Source organism: Saccopteryx bilineata, chromosome 4 (genome assembly GCF_036850765.1).
Source record: "Saccopteryx bilineata isolate mSacBil1 chromosome 4, mSacBil1_pri_phased_curated, whole genome shotgun sequence".
In the NCBI taxonomy this organism is placed as follows: Eukaryota; Metazoa; Chordata; class Mammalia; order Chiroptera; family Emballonuridae; genus Saccopteryx; species Saccopteryx bilineata.
Window position 1 is genome coordinate 10,804,520 of NC_089493.1, and position 25,020 is coordinate 10,829,539.

At 56.0% G+C, this 25,020-nt stretch overlaps 1 protein-coding gene across 3 annotated transcripts in view; it reads left to right on the plus strand.

Moving 5' to 3' along the window:
* The first annotated feature begins 217 nt into the window (after positions 1-217).
* The window catches only part of PRIMA1 (proline rich membrane anchor 1), a 56,040-nt gene continuing 31,237 nt past the window's right edge, over positions 218-25,020 (plus strand). Inside the window, exons 1-3 of one of the 3 annotated variants that reach the window (XM_066276639.1) lie at positions 218-662; positions 1,509-1,632; positions 8,887-9,022. In XM_066276639.1, coding sequence (XP_066132736.1) covers positions 1,540-1,632; positions 8,887-9,022 — 229 coding nt within the window. In that variant the 5' untranslated portion in view covers positions 218-662; positions 1,509-1,539. Of the gene's footprint in view, positions 663-759; positions 847-1,508; positions 1,633-8,886; positions 9,023-25,020 lie in introns of those variants that run through there. The other 2 variants (XM_066276640.1, XM_066276641.1) reach the window with 2 other exon arrangements.

The following is a 25,020-nucleotide window of genomic DNA, read 5'->3' on the forward strand; positions in this document are numbered from 1 at the left end:
GAGAAAGTCCCCCAGAAACTGGGAATCCTTTTCCTCGCGGGTGAATTAATAAATGATTAAGCGCCCAATACACAATAGCCTCGCTAGATGGAGACGAGGAATCACTGCAGCGGCGCTGGCCGCCGCGGCGGGGAGCGCGGGCGGGCGCACAGCCCGGGCGGGAGGCGGGCGAGGCTCTGGCGAGGCTCACGTCTGTTTTCCTCTTTCGTGCATTATTTATTTCGCCTCCGCCCGCGGCCCTGCTGCCGGAGCAGGCGCTCCCAGCCAGCGCCTCTCGCCGCTGCCTCTCGCGGACCGGCGTGACGGACGAGGAGAGCTCCGGCACCCCCGCGCTCCGGGAAGCCGCGCGGCGCCACCGGGAAGGGGGCGACCCGGGGAGGGCACTCGCTGCCTGCTCCAGGAGGCTTGGAAGAGACTTTCTCCGCCCTCTCCTCCGCCTCAGCAGCCCGCCCCGGCCCTGGGCGCGGGGTGCCGCCCCTCCCGCCCCGCGCGCGACCAGGCTCAACCGGGAGCCACCGCGCCCTGCGCCCGGTGCAAGCGCGCGGCGCCCGGGACCCGAGCTCAGCGGCCCGGGAGGCCCAAGCCGCGCGCAAACTTTTGCTCCAGTGCCCGGCGCTCCTCCCCGTCACTTGAAGCCCCCAGGCGTCCGCTCAGTAGCCAGGGTGAGGACCGAGGCCCCGCCTAGAGGGCGGGGGACTGGGGAGGCGGCCGGCTTTAAATGGGGGCCATCCCGCGGCTCGGGAACAGTCTGCCGCGGGGGCGGGGGGGAGTGCGACCTCCCTTCGCTGCTGCGCCGAGGATCTGCTGGGGCAGCCCCCAGGCAAGGTGGCGTGAGGCAGTGGAGAGGTGCGGGCGGAGGTGGAGACCTGGGGGAAGCTCACGCTCAGGGACGGGAGGCTGGGGCTTGGGAGAGTGCGCCAGGGTGAATGGGGTGCGCACGGAGGTGCATTTGTTGCAGTGTGCGCAGTGAGGGCCGGCGGGCCAAGGAAGGTGCACGCGGCGTGTGTTTTCATGGTGTTGTGCAGGCAGGGTCAGCGAGTGTGCCGGCATGAGTCGGTGGGTGTGCACGGCTGTTTCTGTGGGTGTGTACACAGGGTGAGCGGTGCCCGCCGGCTTTTGAAGTATGCTAACTGTGGGAGTGAGTTGAGCGTGGCTGTTTTTGGGGTGATGCACGGGGCTTTGTATGTGTGCTTGGCCGTTGCTGGGAGTGTGCATGGGGCCAAGGTGTGCACGCAGGATTGTGGAGATGGGCACGGGGGGCAAGGTTTTCACGCAGGGTTGTGGGGGTATGCATCAGGATAGAATGAGAGTCCTGGGATGCCGGCTTCTGCGAGTGTGCACCAAGGGTCATCAAATGTGTAAGCCGGAATGAAGGGGCAAGCTGATTTACGAGGGTGCCTCGGGGCGCGGGCCGTGCCTGCCCAGCCGGGATTGCTACGTGTTCGGGTGCACGGCCGCGATGGTGTCGGCGAGGCACCCGTCTGACCCAGGTTTTGCTCCCCCGACAGCTCGCCCCGAGAGCGGGTGCCACGGGCCGAGATGCTGCTCCGGGACTTGGTGCTGCGCCGTGGCTGCTGCTGGCCTTCGCTGTTGCTGCACTGCGCGCTCCACCCGCTCTGGGGCTTCGTGCAGGTGAGCAGTGGTGCCCCTTGCGCGGGCTGCACGGGCTTGGAGACCTCCTGAACAGGACCGGGTGCCAGTGGGATATCACTGCTCCCTGCGACCCCCTACTTCCTGCAGCCGCTCCTCTGTTTGGTCCTGGGGAGAGTTGAAGTAAAGCAAAGATGCTGGGGCCTTCCCATACTCTGGCCCCGAAGAGATAAGAAACTCCAGAGGGAGGCTTCTGTTTTTGCCGGGCCTGCAGGGTAGGCAGGGCCTTGGAACAGAAAGGGCTTAGGGAATGCCTTCTTGATGGTGACATTTTATTGCAGAAATGCCAGAAAAGAAACCTTAGATCTTTTACAAACTTAAAAGGAAAAATGATCCCAAGAATATACATCTTTTATTTCCCACTATTAAACTTCAAATTAGTGTTCTTAAGCCAGACATCAACATGGGAGAAGCTGCATTTCTTGTAGGGATTGGAATTGGGAATATGGACAGATTGTAGGTGGTGGCCACTCATGGGGAATGTAAGAAATAACTGTCCATCTGTAAGAATTGCCTAAGGATGGAATTTTCACCCTAGGTCTCCTGCCCCCAGGGCAGAGGCCAGGTGGCCACCAATTGGAGTTATCTCTGTTAGAGTCAGAGAGAATCAGATGGGATGGTCCTTAGTACCTCCAGGAATGTACATGGTGAGCGGTACCAGGTACCACTGGTGAAGAAGTGGATTTTGCAGTTAGCTCTGTATTTTGAGCCCCAGCTCTGCTCTCACCAGCTGGGTAACTTTAGGCAATGCACTGAACCTCTCTGGTCTTTGGTTTCTTTTTCTTGACTGTGCTCTTACAAGAACTTGATGACATAAAAAAAGTAAACGTTACTTCGAACAGGTCCCAGACCATCATCAACACTAAATTGTAGCTGCTGCCGCCATTATTGATATTAGTGAGAGTGATGCCGCTCTTCTATCTGCTGGCCGGGCGCTCTGTTGATCACTGCACAGTCTGTTCTACCTTCTTTGAACTGTTCATGGTTCAGCAGGTGCTGGAGGACATTTTAACTGTTTGGGCATTGAAATACCACACTCTGGGTATCTGCAACTTCATGTTCTCCTGATGGCATTTGGGGGCTGGGGGTTACTCAGATGGCTATTTGAATAGGGGGTGAGTAGGAGGGAGTGCAAAGAAAAAGGGATGGGTGGGACTGCTTCCAGTCTGCCATGGTCCACAAGCTGTCTTGGGTTACTGGGTCCTACTGGGAACCAGCTCAGTCAGTCCTGCTTGGATGGTGGCTGAGTGACCACTGGGAGAGACCAGGGGCTCTAAAGCAGGATCCGGCATGGTGGTTGAGTGGTTGGCCAGGGTGCGTCCCCCACCCCCTGGCTTGCCTCTGCCTCGCTCACAATTGTTTTCCTTTCTGGGTTGACAGCTTTGTTCACTGTGTGGAACAGCCGCTATTAAACTCAGCTGTAAATCCTCAGGCTACAGGATTTTATCACTTTTAAACACTTGGGTGGTTGGGGGCCAGCTTCCCTTGTTCAACTTTTAGTTGAACCTCAGATATTAAGTTCACTTCATTTTTATTTTCATTTGCTTACAGTTTTCTATAAGATGTTTTAGCTAGTGTAGAGAGCAACACAATGGTGGTGTCTGTCTCCAAGACGAGCATTCTGATGGATAGAAACAGGAGACCCACCACCTCCCCACCAAAAGAAATCGTTTTGTGAAAGCAACCCAGTTTTTAAATAGTGCCCGTGTGTGTGTGTGTGTGTGTGTGTGTGTGTGTTTAGGATGTTGTTACTCAATACAAATCAATTTTTGTGCAAATAAATTAGAAAAGGCATCCTCTGGACAAGTAGAATGGATAACATCTTGGATGGAGGCTCTGGAAAAATTCATCTCTAAATGATAAGGACTGGGAAGCCGGGGGAAAGGGGCCTTGGAGTGGGTGGATGTGAGTTTTTAGTGAAAGAGCTGCATCTGGGGAACAGAGGGGAGAAGAGGAAACATGGGAGGTGCATGAAGCTGTGTGTTTCCCTTTAAGTGGAGAGATTAAACTCCATCAAGTCATAGGAGTTTCTCGAACATACAGAAAGAACTAAGAGCTATCTGGGCTTTCACGAGCGTCTTGCTAGGAGAGTCCCCGAAGTGGGAAGCATTTGGAAGGGTGAGACCAACATAATGAAGTCTTCTAATTAATCGGATAATTGATGAAGTGAGAGACCGTGGTGCCCAAGCACCAGGTTCCTACCCTGAAATCAGCCCGAAGCTTCTGGGTGCTGCCGAGAGGATGAGAAATGTAATCATTAAAATCAGATGACATTTAAATTGCCACAAGGTTGGTGTGGGGGCATCTGTTAGCCGCCCCCCCTTTTCTCGCTCCTGTGTCTGGAATTGAGCTTTTGAGCTTTTGTGATTTAGGGTTCGTCTGAGTTCCAGATAATTCCTTTTCTTTCCTTTCTTTTTTTTTTTTTTTTTTTTTTTTTTTTACAAGCGAAGAGGATGACAGGCTGGCAAATTTATTAGGTGTGACAGAAGTGTGTCTCATCAAGTTACTGTGGTGCTGGCCTGTTTCCATAAAAGATGCCAGAAGCCATCATCTTTGTGGGTGTCCTCCTAAAGCCATCGTCAGGGAGACAGGCTCTGATCTGAACCTATGGGTCTCTGTGTGCTGACAAGGTGCCACCCCCCGACCCAAGCCATGTGACCTCCCCCTATGGCCAGTCACTCCAGCTCTGCTTATGTATTCAGCAGCATTGACTGGGCCCCTACTGTTGGCCAGGCCTTGTGTTAAGTGCAAAGGACCAGAGGTCCTTATGGCATCAACAGTCTGGCACTGGAGAAATAATTAATCAAGCAATTACAGGCAAGATAGCTCAACAAGAGCACACAGCTTAGAGATGGAACGTGGTGGAAGAGACAGAAGTCTCACAAACGTGGCTTCAGCTGAGACAGGAACAAGGAGAAGTCAGGAGTCGGGGTGCAAGCATGAGTGAAGTGTGTGGATAGAGGGAACAGCCCCCGGGCCAGAGGAAAGAAGGGGAGGCCACTTGGACAGGCACCAAGTCCAGGTGTGAGCCACTACCATCGTATCTTACAGTCTGGACTTCATCCTGGGGGCTCCGGGGACTGTGAAAGGTTTTAAGTAAGAGATGACGCAGTCTCAGGTTTGCATTTTAGAAATCTCAGTCCAACTCCAGCAGGAAGGATGGATTTGGGGATAGAGTGAGGCAAGGGTCTCTAAAACATTGGTTTTTGTTTATCTAAAATGTAAGAGGGCGTCCTGTATTTCACCTAGCCACCCTACATGAGAGTAGGGCTGCCCGGCAGAGATGGGATGCTGTCCTGGTTTAGGGTGGTGGTGGGGAGACGTGGATGGACCCGAGGACGGTTTAGGAGGCCACGTCCACGGGACCAGAAAGCTGCACTGAACGGCCAGGAGTGTGTCCCAGGGAGCACCCTGTCTCCTGGACCACAGTGACAGGTACCAAGTCCAGGCGACTGCAGGAGCTGCCTGTGCTCAGGATTCTGGCCCCAGGGGAACAAACACTGCAGAGCAGGGGAGGAAAGGCAGGTCTCGGCAAAACTGGAACAAACCCTCGTCCCAGGACGTAATGATAACAGCTTTTGCGATGTAGGCTTTAGGCAAGCCACTGACCTCTCTGGGCCTCTGCTCTTTGGTCAGGTCCCGCTAAGGGTCGGCCACCTCGACAGCAAATTTCTTCTCCTTGCTGGAGTCCCTAAGATGCAAGCCAACCAGGCCAGGTATTGAGACAAGCACCCGGTCCTGAGGTTTCTTTCCTCTCTACTTGTCCAAGTGCAATGCCACCAAACCACAGAAACCCAAAGTGGACCCAGATTGGGGGACAGGATAGATCCTGTGTTTCTGCACTGGTGGGCAGATCATCCCCCAACATGCCTTTCCACTGAGCCAACTGAATGCTGGGCCCTGTGGACCCTGGTAGATTACTTACCCTCCCGGAGCCTGCCGCCCCACTGCTAAGTGTGGACGATAAAGCTGCGTCTCCCGGCTATCCCTGTGGTGAATTGACAGCCTGCTTCCCATAGCCGATACACAGTAGGGCTCAGGAAGTCACCCTTGGTCAGGATTCATAAAGCACCAGCCTCATCTACCTGCCAGCCTTCGTCGGCGGGAGCAAACATTAAAAACCAGTGGGAAAGATGCCTCAAATAGAAGAGCTTAGAAGGTGAAGAAGCTGCCCTGGGCAGGTGGGTCTGATCTGGGGGTTCGTGGGGCTCGGGATGGCTTGGCTGAGAAGGCTGTGCAGGAGCGGGCTTTGAAGGATGAATAGAAGTTGGTACGTGGATAAAGGGTCTGAGTAACAAGCCGTCGGTGGCGAGAGGCTCAGCAGCTACAGGTTCGCGCTGGACCACATTCCAGTGAGGGGTCCTCATGGAGAAGGACAGCCAGCCCTGACAGGATTCTTCCATGATGACCGTTGGTTAAGCAGTTGTGCCAACTCTCTTTCCAGTGGGGCCATTGTCCCAGACACCACTTCTTTCTAGAATGCTTCCTCCCCGGTCAGCCTTCAGACTTGGCCCTGGTCTCCCTGCCTATCAATTCATCACATTAAACTCTCTTCGCCCTTGGCCCTGGCCGGTTGGCTCAGCGGTAGAGCGTCGGCCTGGTGTGCGGGGGACCCGGGTTCGATTCCCGGCCAGGGCACACAGAAGAAGCGCCCATTTGCTTCTCCACCCCTCCCCCTCTCCTTCCTCTCTGTCTCTCTCTTCCCCTCCCGCAGCCAAGGCTCCATTGGAGCAAAGATGGCCCGGGCGCTGGGGATGGCTCCTTGGCCTCTGCCCCAGGCGCTAGAGTGGCTCTGGTCGCGGCAGAGCGACGCCCCGGAGGGGCAGAGCATCGCCCCCTGGTGGGCAGAGCGTCGCCCCTGGTGGGCGTGCTGGGTGGATCCCGGTCGGGCGCATGAGGGAGTCTGTCTGACTGTCTCCCCCCGTTTCCAGCTTCAGAAAAATACAAAAAAAATAAAAAATAAAATAAATAAATAAACTCTCTTCGCCCTTAAGGCTCGCACAGAAACAGGTCGTTGTGCTGGGCCAGGTTAGACCAACGCGCTGCCCTTGAACCTGCTTGTGCGCTGATTGCCCTTTGGAGAGTTGGGGAAGTACTTGCTTTGGCAGAGGCGTTCACTGCTAGAAGTTCACGCACTTGGTAGGGTTCAGCAGAGAAGCAACCCCAGAGGCCAGCCGCTGGGAGGATGGAGCTCTCGAGAAACTCCCACTGTCCTAGAAGGTCGGAGTCCAGAGGACAGGCTCAGTGGGGATGGGAGAACCAACGGCCAGCCCTACGGTGGGGAAGCCCAGGGATTGGCCACTGAGAGTTAATCATCTCCGCGAAATAGTAAATGAGAAAGGCTCACCCTCTGAGGATAGACTCTCCCCAGCGCGGGGTAGGATGGCCTTCCAGAGTTTGAACCACAGTCAGTGGTTCTTTAAAAACACCAAAAGGTGGTGAGCAGGAGCCGCTTGGCCTCGTGGGTGTTGCCAGGGCTGTAAATCAGCTCACCACCAGCTGTCATCCCAGTGGCCATGACCCAGCCTGTCCTCCTCTGCCGAATGCCGAGAGCGTCTGAGCCCTGCGGCTCTGTCTGCCGGGCCTGCCACACAGGCAGCAGAGGGTCTGCATTGGCCCTAAAGGCAGCCGTACGTGGCTGGTTGCAGGGAAATTGGGGTTCTAGGTTTCTACTCACTCATGACAGCCAGAGAAATGAACCATGGGCGTTTTTGAGGTGGGTGGGGTGACCACCACCTTTTTCCTTCACGCCTTTAAATCAGCTTGTCCTCTGAGTCAGGCACAAAGCGCCAGCCCTGTGGATTGATGGCACTCTGCCTCCAGGAAGGACGCCGGTGGCCAGTGTATAGCATTCACTGGACATTTAACCTGGGAGTGCAGACGAAATGGTGGTGCCTGGCGGCACCTGCAGGAACCCTGGTTCGGCTGATTGTGGGTCAGGCTCAGATGAAAGTGTTTGAAAGCTGCCTGGAGCTCCGATGTGCGGGCGGGGCTGGGAACCGGGGGTGAGCACCGCCCACTCTGCCAGTCTTCCCTGTTCACAGGCGAGGAAAGGGACACCGCCGTCAAAAAGCGCCAGGCCAGGAGTCAAGTGGCGTGGATTCTTGTCCAGTTTTTAATATTGATTCATTGGTTCGTTGGTTCATTTCTTCATTCACCAAATGTTTACTGAAGGCCAGGCGTTTCCTCGGGTGCCAGGTTATGATATTGAGAGAAACGACAAAAGGCCAGGCCCCAGCCCCATAGATCTATAGCCCAATGGTGTGGATGGATAGGAACCAGGTAATCACCCAATGTAGATTTCTGCCCCACAGAATGGAACCTGGGCCGGAAGAGCCTATAAAAAGGAGATCTGACCAGGTCAGGGCGGTCAGAGCTGCTTCCCTGTGGAGGTTGCAGCCAAGCTGAGTAACAGGCCAGCGGGAGAAGGCGTGGGAGACTGTTCTTGGCCACGGGAGCAGCATGCGGACAGGGAGGGAGTGTGGCCAGGGCCCAGAGAGTGGAGGAAGGGCGTGGAGGGCAAGCTGAGGGCGAGAGCACAGGGTGAGGTGGAGGCCGGAGACACTGTCAGGGGCCTCCCTCTGCAGGACCCTGGGTCACGGGGTCCCCTGAGCCGCGGGCAGGCGTGCAGGGGTGTTCTGAGAGATGCAGGTAGTCTGGTCAGGTGTGTTTCACACAAGACTACGTGGGATCCCCTGCATCATGTGGGTCACCAGAGCAGACACCTGGCTGAGTAAGGTCCCTCCCCTGAGATGGGGGGCCGTGGCCATCCCCAGAAGGCTGTCGGGAGCTGGGGCCAGAGAGAAGAGGAGGCTCAGCCTTGGACCGTAGCGAGAAAGACTGGAGAAGTGACTGACTGTGTCTGCTTACTGAGGAGATAAAAGCAGTATTCTGATTCCACTTCTCCTGGGCCTCAGTTTCCTCATCTGTATGATGGGGAGGTTCTAAGAGTTAACCCTCAAGTTCTTGTCTACCTCTAAATAATATTGGAGTCATTTGTGACAGTCCCATAGCTGGTCCCCGGCAGAGCTGGAGAGAAAACCTTCGTCTTCCTAAGCCAGCCTCCCACAACATTGTTTTCTCTGAGCCAGCCCAACTTCTGTCTGCTCTTCCTGCGGTGGCCCGGGGGGGAGAGAACCCCAAGTTCCAGCCTGGCAGGGAGTTTGGGCAGTGGGCCCATTTCGGCTCCCATTTGCCTCATTGTCTTCTCTTGGGTCCATGTGCCCATTTCTGCAGGTGACACACGCTGAGCCCCAGAAGTCCTGCTCCAAGGTGACGGACAGCTGTCAGCACATCTGCCAGTGCCGGCCCCCGCCCCCGCTGCCTCCGCCGCCCCCGCCCCCGCCGCCGCCCAGACTCCTCTCGGCCCCAGGTGAGTGCAGCCTTGCTGTGTTTTCCGGGCCCAGGGAGAACCTGTGAGCATAGCAGAGGGCAGCCTTGCCTCCTTTGTAATTTTCCACTGGCCGAGCAGGAGGGAAGCCAAGGCCCAACTTTTCTCTGCAGTCTGCAAAACGCCTTTCCCACAGAATGCTCCTGCGAGATGGAGAAGGACGCTGCTCCATCGGTTAATCAGATAAAAGTCAATCTCCATTTGATGAGTGTCTCGGCCTGGACTGCTCTGAAGGCCAGGCCGTTAAGTGGGGGCAGGCCCTGGGCACTGGTCTTGTGTACCCCACCCACGCACATGATTTCAGTTTGCGACTTTAATTCAGGTTAAGGAGGCAATTAGTAGAGAACCAGAGTGGAGGCTCGGGAGCAGAGAGGCCTGGGTGCCTTTCAGCATTCGTCCTGACCTCTGCTGCCCCCGCCCCGCCCCCTCACTTGTTTGGCTTGGTTTCCTCTATGAACAATTTGACTTCCTGGTCATTCAAACAAAGGAGGGCTTCTTTAGCCAGAAATGGCCTCAGTCCTGACCTCCACGGGTTAAGTTCCCTGCCCACGATCCGCCGGTCGGTCGATAAGGTCTCTAACCAGAGAGCCTGTATTTTGGATTGATGGATCTCTCGCGTTTCGGCCCGTGGATTGCCCGTGATCGTGTGTGGATCTCCCTCATTAAACGCGTCTCTGTGGAGTCGTTTGGGGTGTATTTTACATAACCTTGCCGATGCTTGCTCGCTCTCCCGTCAGCGGTGTGTCAGACTGGCGGTGTCCAGGCAGTGATGCAATGTCTGGGGCATCTTTGCAGTTCGTGTGCATTTCTGCGTTCTGTCTGCTGAGCCCCAACCTGTCTCCGTTCTTACCCGGTACCCGTGGCCTGTGCTTCTCAAGAGTGGGGTCCTCGACGTCGCCTGAAGCGTTTTCTTAAATGTGCTGCTTCAGGGGTTCACTCCGAACCCACCCGCTCAGAGTCACTGGGGTGGGGCTTAGGAGTGGCCTTAATACACATGCGGAGGTGGTTCAAATGCAGGTGAAAGTAGAGGACCTTGGCCTACCAAACCCTGTGCCCAGAGCCTCTGCAGGGTCCTTCCCCTCGGGATGCTCACTCCTCCTCTCTCCCACACGCATCCCCGGATCCCCGAGCTGTCGTGTGGGGCCCGGCCTCGGGCACCTGCCCCTGGAGACCACTCACCGCCCTTCCTGTAGAACTTCTTCTGCTCCCACTGTCTGGGCTCCAGGCCTGTGCTGTCTCCAGGTGTGCTTGTTTGTGCTAGATCTCCATTCCCGTTAGAGTGCCTTCAATTCATCTCGGCTAACTGAGCCTCTGTGCCGGACACAGAGGCGAGAGACCATCTGGCCTAGGGGATCTCTCAGCCTCAGAGGGAAGGCCCTTCTGTCAGCAACCTACAAGAGGTGGCTGAGAAAGCACAGAAGTGGTTCCCCGGGGTCACTGGAAATCCTTGAGTCACTGGGCCACAGTAAATGGTAACATTAACCAGGGTCTTAAAGAATAAATGGGATTGTTTTAGGTCGATAAGGAGGTTGTGGGGAAAGAGCATCAGGGCCGAAGGAGCCGCATGGGCAAAGGCTTGGAGGGTGACCGTGTGAGACTCGCCTTGGGAGTCACGAGCCCTGCAGAGGTTTAAAGGAGTGGTCAAGGGGTGGACTGGGAGGGGCTCAGTGTGCGTGGCTGATTAGATCACATTTCATTCTGTGAACTGTTGTGTGCCAAGTGTCATTCACCACATCCAAGTACCTCCTGCTATTTGCCCTTTTTTAAAAAGATAAACTCACTCTTGTGTTTATGCAAACTCCTATCAATGAAAAACCAGTTATCACTTGCATAAATAGATGATGACCATAAAAATAAACTGCTCACAAAAATGAGGGGATATTTTCTCACCTCATATTCATTTTGAGATATCCCCTAACCGTTGTGAGCAGTGTGAATAACGGAAACAACGCACGAGGCAGCGAGGCCTCAGAGCCACAGTAGCCCCGTGCGGACATTCTTCTCTATAAAGAAGTCAGGTTTGCAGGAGAATCAATGGGGCCTAATATCTTGCTCTATGTTTCACTGTGTTGGAGCACTGGGTCCCTGTGCCATGAAAGCTGAAGGGACATGCACCCCCCCCCCCATCCTTTAGGAAACAGCTGAGAAACCGTGATCAGTCCTTGAAGGTGTCAAGCAGGGAAATAACGTGATTCTGTATATCTGTTTCAGACAATGTGGAGGCGGGGTTAGGGATGAGCTACCAGACTGGAGTTAAATGGAGGACTCCTGAGATAATTCAGTCCCCAGACCACCCACAAGGGCCCTCAGCCAGGCTGGGGCTGCAGAGAAGGGGAGGTGGACAGGGAGTGTTGTGAGAGGGGCCGCAGCCTGAGGTTGAGCCTTGGGCCTGAGGGTGCTCTGGATGAGAAAGGGGAGAGCAGGCGATGTGTGGTCCTACGGCGGGACTTTCCTGGTTATGCACAGCAGAACCCATCTAGAAGTGGCTTAAGCAATTCATAAACAAGGGAGGGAGATACTCGTTTTTTTGGCTCATGTATCAGAATATTCCAGCAACAAGTCTTATTGGATGAGAGTATTGCATTTCTGTCTCTGTCCCTTTCTCTTCTGTTTTCTCCTGGATTGCCTTTTTTTCCTCAGGCTGGCCTAGTTCCTGTGACTCCTGGCTCCGGGATCCCATCAACCTTAAATTTAGTAATTTCCCTACAAAGAGCGCTTCTTTTTCCCAAAAGGTCCATTAAAGTTCTGAGACTGATTTTCATTGGACCAGCTTGGATCACATGTCCATCCTTGGACCAATCTTAGTGGCCTACAGGATGGAATACACTGATTGCTCAGGCCTAGGCCATGTGACTACCCATGGAGTTGGAGTATAGGGACACAGACTAAGGGACTGGTGGCCTGCCAAGGTCATGGACATGAACCCTGGGCAGAAAGGACAACGGATACACCCATAGCCGTGAGGCAGCTGGCAGATTAGGCCAGTGGCAGAGAATGTGTTTTGTATGTTCTCTTAGTCCTCTTTGAGTTCGGCCCAGACCCTGCGCACAAGTAGAGCCCAATAAAACGGCAGACAAAGCTATGGCCACGTCCGCCACTTCTGCCTGTTCTACGATTGCCAGGAATTAGCCTCTCTCCCAGAGGGCACAGCGCCTCCGTGCTGTGGAAACTCCGTTGTCGTTTAATAGGTGTGCATGGAGCTCACCAGGTGCTGGGTTAGGAAGGCAGCAGTGAGCAAGAGAGGGGCAGCTCCTGCCCTCACGGGGCTCTCGGTCCAGTGGGCTGTCATTTGCAAAGTGTCCTTTCCTGCCATCTTCCTGGATTCCTTGGCTCCAGGCTCGTGTCAGCCTTTGCTCGTGTGTTCATCGGGTGTGCCTTGAATCTCTGCCACTCACAAGGGCCTCTCTTTCGCCAGGGGAACATTAGCCGAGTGCCTGCTGTGTCCAACCCCATTCTGGGGACACTGGAGGCACACTGAGACACTCAGGACTTGTCACCACTGGCAGGGGCCGGATAGTATAAAGACTGAGAACGCAACCTAGAGTCTTTTTTTTTTTTTTTTTTTTTTTGTATTTTTCTGAAACTGGAAACGGGGAGAGACAGTCAGACAGACTCCCGCATGCGCCTGACCGGGATCCACCCGGCACGCCCACCAGGGGGCGACGCTCTGCCCACCAGGGGGCGATGCTCTGCCCCTCCGGGGCGTCGCTCTGTCGCTACCGGAGCCACTCTAGCGCCTGGGGCAGAGGCCAAGGAGCCATCACCAGTGCCCGGGCCATCTTTGCTCCAATGGAGCCTCGGCTGCGGGAGGGGAAGAGAGAGACAGAGAGGAAGGAGAGGGGGAGGGGTGGAGAAGCAGATGGGCGCCTCTCCTGTGTGCCCTGGCCGGGAATCGAACCTGGGACTTCTGCACACCAGGCCGACGCTCTACCGCTGAGCCAACCGGCCAGGGCTGCAACCTAGAGTCTTGATCCGCGAGCCTGGGTTGGCGCGCTAGCCCAGCCGCTGCCGTGTGTTTAAGGGGTCCAGTAAGGCAGGCCTCAGCTTCGTCTTCTGTAAGCCACATTTGGTTATCGCCCCCACCTGAGGGGCTGACTTGAGGGTTCCTATAAGAGAAAAGAACTTGAGAAAACTGGATAGTATCCGTCCACTGCTGCCAGCCATCCTGTGAAAACCCTTCTGATGCACAGCAGCCTGTGAGCACAAGACCTGGGGACTGCAGGTGCTTTTGAGGACAGGATAGTTCCAGGAGAGGCGGGCAGGGAGGGACTGGGAAGGCATAAACGAGTCTCCTGGTAGTTCTGGGAGCAGAGGGAGGCCGTGGAGGGGAGGGACTGGCTACAGCAAAGGTGCTGAGTTAGGGGCTCAGGGAGCCGGCGGGGGACTCCCTGCTGATGGAATTGGACCTGCAGAAGCCTGTGTTTCCGTGCTCTGTCAGAGGGGGACAGAGGGACGGGGAGCTCTGCATGTATTCAAGCAGACCTGTGAAGTCTCCCATGGGAATAACTGCCAGAAACGTTTGCCCAGATTGTTAAGTGTCCTCCACATGGCCAGGCAGGCCTCCTGTGCCCCAAAGCACCCCGCTGCTCAGGGTGACCAGCTGGCACCCCAAAAGTCCTGCCTCCCAAACACCCTCAGTCCCAGGCAGACCGGGACAGTTGGTCACCCTCGCCCCGGGCTGCCCTTCTGACAAAGCAGTGTCAGGCTTTGTTTCTCGCTGTTCGTTTCTGGCCTGTTCGTTTTGTTTTACTGTGAAACTTTCTAGAGCACTGGCCCCCAGCTCCATCTGGAACTCACTGCTCTGGGTCAGCTCAACCCTGCATTCTCCCGTCACGGTTCAGCTCTGTGCCCGACTCCCGGCGGCCCAGGCAAGTCTGCTGAGAGCCCTGCCTGCCACCAGGCCGGGGAGTGGAGAAGGTGCTGGCGAGCTGCCACAGTCTTGAGCAGTGTCCCTACCTTCTGTCTTTGTTTCCCAAACTCGGCCCATGACGCTTCGCACCGCAGCCGAGGGATTTCTGTAAGACTGGAGATGATACGGGCTGTTCTTGGCAGAAACCACGTTTGAAAGGCAGTGCTACAGTACAGAGCTCCCAGCTTGGCTCTCCTGCCCTCTATACCTGGGCTCAACCCTTGTTCATTAACTCAGTGATTAGGGCAAGGTATAACCTTCCCTGCTCAGGGCCTCAGTTTCCACATCTGTAAAATGGGGCTAATTAATGACAATACCTGCCGCGCATGGGTGGTTGTGAGGACTCAGTGCCGCAATGTTTACACAACACCAGGTCTGGAACCTAAGTAACACTCATTAAGTGGCAGCTAATAAGTTATCAGAATAACAGTTCAGTGACCTTCAGGTTTGGAGTTGCTTAATCGTGGCTCTGGCCCCTCTGCTGAGAAAGAAGGATCTGAGTAGAAACTCAGAGATGAAGTGGGTCCTTTAAGGACAGGCAGGCTACCCTAGGAATTCAACAGGAAAGAAAAGGTCTCCAGAGAGTTTCTCCCAGGGCCGTCCTCGCCAGGCTTGTGATTGTCCAAGTCAGCCAGAGCCCCAGGTGGAGGTATTTCTGGAAGGTGCGGGCAGCAGTGAGCCCTGGCCCCAGGGCCCGACCAAGAGGCCCACGGCAGCCGCCAGTGCTCAGGGCCTACCGGGGCTCGGCTCGCTTTGTAAATGTCAGCGACGGCCCTGCTCCCTGCCTGTGACTCAGACGGCCCTCAAGGAAGGCACGTCCACCCGGCTCTGTGAGACCTGCTTCTGAGGCTGACGGGGCCAAAAATAGCCGGTTCAGAGCAGAGGTGTGAGCCTGCATTTCCACAGCGCCTATCTTGAAGTTCAAAGTACTGATAGAGATTTTATTTTTTGTGTTTATTGTATCCTTAGAAAAAACAAAAAAGGAGTTAAGTGACTTCTCAAAGGTCACACAGACATGGTGGAGCTAGGAATGGGTCACCTGATTCATCTCTTTGTGCCAAAGGCCAAGTTTTAACAGAGGAAGAAAAACTGGAAGCGTGGACATTCTAGAACGCTTTTTTTTTCCCTCACCCAGAACGCTAGAAGGAAACTGGTATCTAGTTCCCAATACTGAGGGGGAAGCCCCTCTCTTCTCATGTCACTTACCCCTCAAACACTCCTTCGGAGCAGCTGGTCTTAGCTCCAATTTCTACGAGGAATTTAGGGCTCCGAGATGGTGCATTACTTGACCAGCTAAGGAGGAGGTAACGTGAGGCCATCTGATTACTTCCTGTCGCATCCTCTGCCGAACTCCTACTCCCTCGCTGGAGCCAGTTGCCGGGTCCCCTTCCCTGCCCCTCTTGGGCCTTGCTTCCCCCTCTCTTGGGGCCTTTGTGCATGATAGTTCTGTGTCTGTGAGGCTTCCCCCTAACACAGTCAACCTTAACTCACGCCGCTTTCCACTCAAACCTCCGGGAAGCACCTTCCCTGACTTCCACGGAGGTCACGCCGTTCCCTGTTCTGATTTCCTATGGTTTTGGAATAAATCACCCCCAAAGCTCTGTGGTTATAAGACAACACAAATGTATTATTACCCTTTCCTCTCACGGTTATGGGGGTTCATGGAGCTTCCCTAGGAGGTCCTCGCTTGGGGTCTTTAATGTGATTATCGTCATTTGACCAGGGCTGGAGCCATCTTGAAGGCGTCCCCGTTCGTGTCTGCTGGGTGGTACTGGCTGTGGGTTGGGTCCGCAGCTGGGCCTGTCTGCCAGAACACCCACATGCGATGCCTCTGTGCAGCCAAGGCTTCCTCACAGCGTGGTGGCTGCGTTCTAAGCTTGAGAAGTAGGTGGCAGCCCTGCCCCTCTTGACGATGGAGCTGAGAAGTCACTCTGCTGCATCCCAGTTCTTGGAATCAGGTGACCAAGGTTGCTCACACTGGAGGAGCAGGGAATTCGCCCCCACCCCTTGTTAGAGGAGCAGCAGGGAACTTGCATGCATTTATACAGCACGCCACCCTCCATCAACACGCGCTTGCACGCACGCACATGCACACATACAGGCACACGTTCTTTGAACTTTGCTTTGCCTTTATAGCAGTCACCCCACCTGTTAAATATCTAATTAATTACTTGACTTATGCCTGGATCCTTTGCTAGATACAGGCCATTGTCATGTGTCCGCTGAGAGCCCCAGCCCCTTAGCATGTGCCTGGCATATCTTGGGTCCTCAGTACTTACTAATTCATTTCTTTTGCAAAGATTTTTTACTGTCTGCCATTGCCAGACACTGCGCTAGGCCCCAGGAAGGCGGTAATGATCAGGACCAAAGGGTCCCTGTGGTTGTGGAGGGCATAGCTTACTATACATGTCCGTGTTCCCAGGCAGGGCAGAAGATGACACACCCCAAATATCCCGGGAGAATAGAGGACAACATGGGCTACAAGGAGAATGAGCACAACCTGATCTGATGGGGGTCACTGGGTGCTCACCCAGATTGCATGGTCTGGGCCCGGGAGATGACGTTTCAGCTGAGAGCCGACTGAAGCGATGTCGTCTGGGGGAAGGTCGTGCTCAGCCGAGGGAACAGCCAGTGCGAGCTCCTCGTGCGGGAAGCCCTGGGGTGCGTGGAGGGCTGGCCGCTGGGTGAAGGAGACAGGGGGCATGAGCCCCAGAGGGAGCCAGTGCCCAGCGCATGCAGGGCAGGCCGTGGAGGCTGGGGCAGGGGCTGGCGCTTTCTCGTAAGTGCAGCTAGAAGCCTCTAGAAGCCTCTACAGGGTTTTGAGCGGGGGGTTGGGGGGGAGCTCACACTGTATAGAGCCTGACCTCCGAGGAGGTCGTGGCTTGGGTCCAGGCGAGAGACAGTCACGGGGGAGCCTTCATGTGGCCCGGCTGGGAGGGAGAGGCAGCCATGTCCTGTCCTGGTCCAGTACAAGAGGGTTTGTGTGTATGTGTGTGTGTGTGGGGGGTGTGTGATAGGACCCTGTGATGGCTGTGCTTGTGGAGTGGGTGGCAGGGATGTCCCTAGGTTCTGTGCAATGAACAAGCAGACGTCACTCGCAGCGCTCCCTCCTTGGCCCTCTTGGGATGTGGGTGAGCTTGCAGGGGACTAATGCAGACCCCGTGGTACTGGGAAGGGGCTAGCAGCAGCTTATACATCCCCAACGTAGTTTAGTGGCTGCCATTTTGTGAGGACACCATCTGGGACTTCATGAAGGCTCTGATCACTGGTAGCAGTTTTGTTTTGGGTGGTGGTGGGGTGTTGCAGCAAGTTTGGGGCGTGCAGCAGAGGAAGCCCTGGAGGCCTCTAAAGCCGAGGATGGGTGCAGCGGGCAAGGCCAACCCTGGGGACCTACGTGCCTTCTGTGCAGGGCACCAGGCTCCTTAGAAAGAGTGTGGCCGTCACAGCCATCCTTGCCCAGAGTGAGCCTCATCACAGGTCCATGCCACCGTCCATCATGGACTGTCACTCTGAGCATCTCTTGCTTCATGGGCTGCATGTGATGGTGCCGAGCTGGTCCTCACTGTCACTGATTTGAATCTCAGGGTATCGGGTGTTCATCACTTGCGGGAGGCGGGGCTTCTGTCCTGTCACATTCGAGCCCCTTGTCTGGTCTGTGAGTAGGAGAACCTGGAGGCCGGGCCTGGGCCTGGCTCTCACTGCTGTATACTTGTCACTCAACCTCTCAGCTTCCGTGTTCCGTCTGCAAGTGAGGGATGAGATCCCATCCGCTGAAAGTGCTTGTGAGTGCAGACGATACGTTTGAGGGCCTAGGTACATCCGCACCCTCTTGTCAACATAATCCTGGCTTGAATAAATCTCTCACCCAAGCTGGTCTCAGCTCCCCTTCCGTGCAGCGGCGGGCTCTGCCTTGAGTCCCATGATCCTTGTTTCTGAACTTGAGTGTCTGACATCATAAGAATTTTAATAGTTGCTGGCTGTCTTTTTTTTTTTTCTTTTAAGATTTTATTTATTCATTTTAGAGAGGAGAGAGAGAGAGAAAGGGGGGAGGAGCAGGAAACATCAACTCTCATATGCACCTTGACCAGGCAAACCCAGGGTTTCGAACCGGCGACCTCAGCGTTCCAGGTCGACGCTTTATCCACTGCGCCACCACAGGGCAGGTCTTTACTGGCTTCCTTTTAAAAAGTGCTTTTACTTTTAAGTATTGGCTTTCCCTTTTCCAATCCAATAAATGAGATGGTTTGTCTTCTATTTATTTGCTTGTATCCAGCTAATAAAAAGATTATGGATTTATGTGGGCTTTAATTTTCTCAACAAACCTGTATCTGTTGATTTATGGAACAAACTTTTGCCAGCAGCCTGTGCCGTGGCAGGTCCCGGGCTGCAGGGATGAACCGTTCACGGCCCTGCCGTCGGGGAACCAGAGCCCTGGACACTCGCTGGCATCACGTGAGAGCTTCCCAAAGGACTGACGCCTGGGCCCACCCTAGGGGGAGGTGGTTCTCGTATGACCCAAGGTGGAGGCTCTTGGCTATAACCTCAGGCATGGGCAGGAAGGAATCGGTGCCAGAAACGAGGACGAGGCAGGTGCAGTGCAGCTTGGGTCCAGAGGGACCTGCACAGGAGAGAGTGACCTCCGGTGTCACCATGGGCGCGGGGTGTTCCCAGGCTTGGATCCCGCCCTCTAGGACCTGGAGTCTCGCGAGGAGTCTGGACTTAGCGCTGATCTCACAGCTGTGCACATCCATGCCCAACATGTACTTCCTGGGTGCTCACTTCCTATAGTTTTGGTTTTTTTTAATCGAGACAGAATTCACCATTTTAAAGTATACATGTCACCAGTTTTTAATGTATTCACAATGTCGTGTAACTGTCACTACAATCTAACTCCAGGTCATTTCCATCCCCTCCCCCCAAAAGAAACCCTGTGCCTCCCAGTTCAGCCCCCTTGCCCCGTCCCTGGCAACCACTAATCTACTTCCTGTCTCTGTGGGTTTGCTATTCTGAACGTTTAGCCTAAACCTGGGTGTTCTCCAGCAGCCCAAGCCTCAGCCTCCTCATCTCCAAGCAGAGATGAAACCTCCTTCCTCAGTGTTGAGAGGCGGAATCCAGGCGGCGTGTGTAGGGGAGGCCCGTGGCCCAGCATGGACGAGGCAGGTGCTCAGGGGTGTGGCCCCCATCACGGAAGAGGATCCTGCAGGGTCGGGGTGAGATCCTGGCTGAAAGCCCTCGCCTGTTGCATTGGGATTGAGTTGGTTCTGGTGCCATGTAACTCGGGCCTCACGTGGACCTCATTCCACTCAGAGGGCTGGGCTGCTAAGAGGGTCCGACTGGTTCACAGGCAACGAGTTTAGAGCAGGCCAGCTCAGGGGCTCACCTTGTCCATGTCAGCTACTTCATATTATTACAGAATTGACCTAGGACGTCCCACTGGTGTCCAGGACAAAGCAGTCAGTCTGACCGATTAAGTTTCTGATCCGATCTCTGAGGACCAGGACTCAATTCATCTTTGTCCCCAGAGACAGCTCACAGCTTGACACGTGGAGAGAGTGCACCCTGAGCATTTGAATGAATGAATGCACGTGATCAGAGGAGGAAGACAGAGATGAGCTTTCCAGCGTAAACGGGCCAGGGAGGGGACCGGCCAGGGAAGGGACCGGCCAGGGAGGGGACCGGCCAGGGAGGGGACCGGCCAGGGAAGGGACCGGCCAGGGAAGGGGCTGGCCAGGGAGGGGACCGGCCAGGGAAGGGACCGGCCAGGGAGGGGACCGGCCAGGGAGGGGACCGGCCAGGGAAGGGACCCACGCTGTTCACGAGCCGGCCATTTGCCAGGTCTTCCCTGGGACCGCATCTTAGTTTGAGCTGCTCCAGATAGAGACACTGAGACACAATTCAAGTGCAGGTGGTTATGTGGGAGACGGGGAAGGGCAGCGGGCAGCAGAGGGGGTGCTGTCAAGCCAGTCACCACTGTGGGCAGCAGGAGGGAGCCCCGGCCCAAGGGGAGCTCTGGGAAACGGTGGGGTCACTCAGAGCACCTGAGAGTGATTCGCTCACACGAGGACCGAGGGAGCTGGGGGGGAGGGTGCAGTTGACGCCCCCAGGCAGAGATGCAGCATTGACCTCGGGAAGCCGAGCCAGCAAACCCGGACAGAACACCAGCAGCGTCTGCTGGAGGTTGCCACCTTCTTCCACTGTGATGGCCACGGGTGCCCGCGCCCCTGGTCAGACCCAGATGGGTCTGTGCTAGGCCTTCTAGCTTGGAGTCCACACCTCTCTCCCCCGCAGTCCAATGCATGGTCTCCTATTAGAGGGATACCTCACTTATTTCTGTAAGGAGCAGAAAATCACTCAGAGTCATTTACTCATTCAACTAATATGTGCAGAGCTCTCCACTGTGGCCAGTGGGTAGGACAGGGCGGACCCACTGGGAAGGGTCACGGGGGAGGTCGGGTCTGTTTGTTCTCATGTGGAGTTTGGAATGCCTGTGGACAGTGTGGGGAGGCAGAGCACACAGGAATCGCACCAAGAGGCTCCCGACGGCGGCTGAGAGGACGGTGTGGGACCGGGAGCAGGTGTGCGCAGGGGTGTGGCTGGGCTGCGCTGAGGGGGATGCATCTCCGGGAAAGGCTGGGAGCAGGTGTGCGCAGGGGTGTGGCTGGGCGGCACTGAGGGGGATGCGTCTACGGGAAAGGCTGGGAGCAGGTGTGCACAGGGGTGTGGCTGGGCCGCACTGAGGGGGGATGAATCTCCGGGAAAGGCTGGGAGCAGGTGTGCGCAGGGGTGTGGCTGGGCCGCACTGAGGGGGATGCGTCTACGGGAAAGGCTGGGAGCAGGTGTGCGCAGGGGTGTGGCTGGGCCGCACTGAGGGGGATGCGTCTCCGGGAAAGGCTGGGAGCAGGTGTGCGCAGGGGTGTGGCTGGGCTGCGCTGAGGGGGATGCATCTCCGGGAAAGGCTGGGAGCAGGTGTGCGCAGGGGTGTGGCTGGGCCGCACTGAGGGGGATGCGTCTCCGGGAAAGGCTGGGAGCAGGTGTGCGCAGGGGTGTGGCTGGGCTGCGCTGAGGGAGATGCATCTCCGGGAAAGGCTGGGAGCAGCGGTGTGGAAGGAGCGGCATTCTGGCAGGAGGAACATTTGGGGCAAAGGTTCAGAGGCCACGGACAGTCTGTCCAGCCCAGGATTGAAGGGGGCGTGGGGAGCTGGCCCTCGAGGAGTGTGGGCGTGGCCCGGCCTGACGGTGCTCGGGGCATCTTGGGTGATTTCCCCGGGCAGGGCAGCAGGGTCTGAGGGGGGAGCTCCCGTCTCAGCTGCCTTTAGACAGACCTGTAGGGGGTGGGGGGTGGGAGCAGCGCCAGGAGACCAGCGTCAGTAAGGAGAAGGTGGTGTTCCACGGGAGACCAGTGGCCGGGTCTGTGGGCAAGGGGACTGGGGCTTTGGAACCTCCAGGACTCGGAGACCACCCCCGTTGGGGCGAGGGAGCAGGAAGAGGCCGAGTGACAGGGCCGGATCAGTTGCCCTGTGTGGAGGCAGGTCATGGAGGGAGGGTGATGGGTTCAGGCGTTCCAGCCTTTGTCACATGGCGTGGGAGGTTCCACGGGCCAGCGGGAAAGGCATCAGCTTGTTGGTGAGAGGTTGAGGGCAGAGGCCTGTGCTGTCTCTGAGGATGCGAGGCAGGGGCTCCGGACATCACCCAGGGAGAGTGTGGGAGGACGGACCCGGGCTCGGGAGAAGTAGGAGCCTGGGGAAGGCGGCCAGGGGGGAAGGAGGAGAAACAGAGAGGTGAGCTGGGGGACCAGGGAGGCAGCAGAGGGTGGGGGCGAGCTCCCAGGATCAGTACCCAGGAGGGGACCCACTCTCCTGCATCTGCTTCCCCGCTCCTCCCACGGTGGTAGAGAAGGAAGGAGGAAGAAGCTTTAAGTACTAAAACAAGCGTGTGCTTCTCCCTCGGGGACCATTGGAAGGCAGGTGGTGATGTCAACGAGTCTAACGCAGGGAGGCTCCCGGGAGCTCAGCGAGCATCTGGACAGTGAGGAGAGACGCACCGGCCTTAGGACAGTGGCCCGGCCTCCCAGAGCGGGGAGGGGTGTGAGCGGGGAGGGGTGTGAGCGGGGAAGGCAGCTAGTGTGTGTGTGACTGGGAGCAACCGGCGGCTCCCAGTGGGCAGTCTGGTCACTGCTGTCACAGGCAGGGAGGTTCAAAGACAGAGTCCCCAGGACACTGGGGACAGAGGCCCGGGAGGTGACAGCAGGGCGGGTTGGCCCTTATTCATCCAAACATTTCCTGAGTATGTCCACCTTTTAGCAGCTTGGGATACGTTATGAAACAAAGCCTATGCAGAGCTGACATTGTAGTGGGGAAGGGAGACCAGTAAGGACCAGTAAGGCTGATAAGCCTGGGAGCTGTATAGTGTGCCAGACGTGGCAGGGGCCGTGGGAAGAGACTGTGGCCTCAGCAAGCTGGGGCCGGGCCAGGGGGTGCTCTGCAGGGAAGGCGGCCCTGGGGCGAGGGTGACAGCAGGAAGCACACTGGTTCCTGGGGAGAAGACAGCCAGCCAGGCCCAGGACTGAGCTCACCTGGGGAGGCTGAGGGGCAGCCAGAGGCCATGTGGATGGAGCAGAGGGGGCTGGGGATAAGAGATGAGAATGGGGAGATGCACACAGGCCCACGGTCAGAGTGTCCTCAGTACGTGAAATCAAGTGGGGAGCCGTGCGGGGTGGAGAGTCCAGACAGGGACAGGATCTGACTTGCACTTGATAGGAGGGCTCTGGCTGCTGTGCAGACCAGACCGCGGAGGTCACGGCAGCAGCAGGCAGGCCGGTTAGGCGCCTGCTACAGTAATAATCCAGGCAAGAGGTGATGTCCTCTGGGACCAGTTGCAGCAGCCGGGTGGTGAAATGGCTAGATTCCAGATGGGAGCCCACTGCACCTCTGAATAAGCTGGGTTCCGACAGGTGGCCTTCTGGGGACCAGGAGAGCACAGAGAGAGAGGGAGATGGACCCTGTAGTTGCTCCAAAGCAAACCCTAACAGTAAGGACATTGATTTACTCAGTTACTGTGTGCTGCACCTCCTGGGTACCAAGCACTGGGTCATGCAAACCAGAGATGAGTAAGAACTGCTTCCTGCCCTGGAGGGGCTCACTGGCCAGGGCAGGGATGATGGGAAGCTGTCATCCTGCAGAGAGAGTGATAGGTGCAAAGCCCTGCAGAAGCCCAGAGGCAGCGAGCCCCAAGCAATCAGGGTTGACTGCTGGGAGGAGGTGGCATTGAACAACATTTCAGATGGCAATTAGAATTTTGAAGAGCAGTTGTAGGGCCAGATATAAGGGTTGATGGAGCAAGTACTCTGGGTAGAAGAAATGGTGTGAACAAAGGTGGGGAGTCAGGAGTCCCAAGGCCTCTGAGACCCTGAGGGTGAGCTCACTTGTCAGGTGCGTAGGAGAACGGGGAGACTGATGGGAGTGAGAGTGTCCCGAGGCGTCTGGGTGTGAGTCTGGAAGAGCTAAAGGTTTCTTGGCAGCTGAGTCAAGTGAACCATACAGTGTCTGAAGACTATTAATCTCACAGGGAGGGGGAGGGGGCCAAGGCCACTACGCTTGTGTGTCTGTCTTCTGTTCCTGGCTGTGGCAACCATCTCTTTCTAAGGTGGTACCAAGAGGTGGGCCTTGTTTGTTCCCCTTCGCAGCCCGGCTTTTGGGCACATGACTGTTGCTGCCTCAGCCCATTGCTCTCGTAAATATGGCTAGGTTGTAAATGGGGACGGTGTCCGTCAGTCCTGCAGCACCGGCCTTCCTTCAGTTCAACAAGACTGACAGACCTATAAGCCTCATCCATGTTGCCCTTTGCCCCTCGGCCCCCAGAGAAGAAACACAATAAAGGTTCACTGTCTTGGACCAGCCAGTGTGGGAAGCTTCCAATCCGCGATGTTCATACCAGGGCCCCTGTTGACATCCAGAGCAGCCTGGTGACACCAAGTCCTCCTTCTGGGGCACCCCTCTTCCAGGAAGGCCTCCCCACGCAAGGTCTGGAGGTTGGGATCGTGAGTGGGCTGCCCCAGCTGGCTTGCTGGGCTGCGGGCGGCAGAGCGGCTGCCTTCTCGGTCCACTCCACCAGGAGAATTGCCCGGTGAGGATTTTTAAATACTGACCGCGCCGGAAATGAAAAGTTACCTTGAATACGCGGAGAGGGTGTTATTCCTTCGAACTGGCACACTCTCCCCACCCACCCCCCTTTCAAACCCTCTCCCTCGTACTCCAAGTTCACACTTTTCTAAATTCAGATGAGTCTCTCTCTTACACACACACACACACACACACACACACACGCACGCACACAGAGTGTCCCGCCTTTCCCCACTCCTTCACTCTCTCCCCTGAAATTGACTTTTGTCCTACCTGTGGTTCAAAATCCGGAGTAAAAACACCCCCTAGTGTGCATTTGGATGTGTGGGGGTATGGTTGGGGGGTGGGGGGAGTGCTACTGGTATTCAGTGGACAGGGGCCAGGGGTGATAACTGTCATGCCAGGGACAGTTCACAAAGAAACCCTTCCCCATAATACAACGGAAATCCTGCTGAGAAACTGCTCCGCCACCAAAGCCTTGTCTCAAAGAAGCCGGATTTCAAGTCCTAACCTGGTGTTCCCAGGAATATTGATTGTTTCCATTTTTAGAAACCTCGGTGACCCATGCTGCTCCTGTGGGTGACAGTTCCTGTCTATTTCAATAATTCCGCTTCACCCCTGTCTGATAGCTTGGGGCTAGTCCACTTTATTTATTTATTTAATCAACCATTTACAAAATACCTGGAAATAATAGAAACAAAACACACATGACCTGGTCCAGGTCCTCAGGGAGCTTGTGGCTAATAGCATCGCTGAATGACTCCAGTGGTCTCTGATGGCCACACCAACCGGCAGCCCCCGGAAGGCAGAGAATGGGTCCATTTCACCCTGTGTGCAGCCGCAGAGCCTCTCCTGCTCAGTCAATACGCATGTGCGGATGGGGCCCCGGGACTCTTGCCGTGTGGACACTCCAGTTGGCTAGAGGACAGGGCTCCCTGTGTCCATCACCAGGG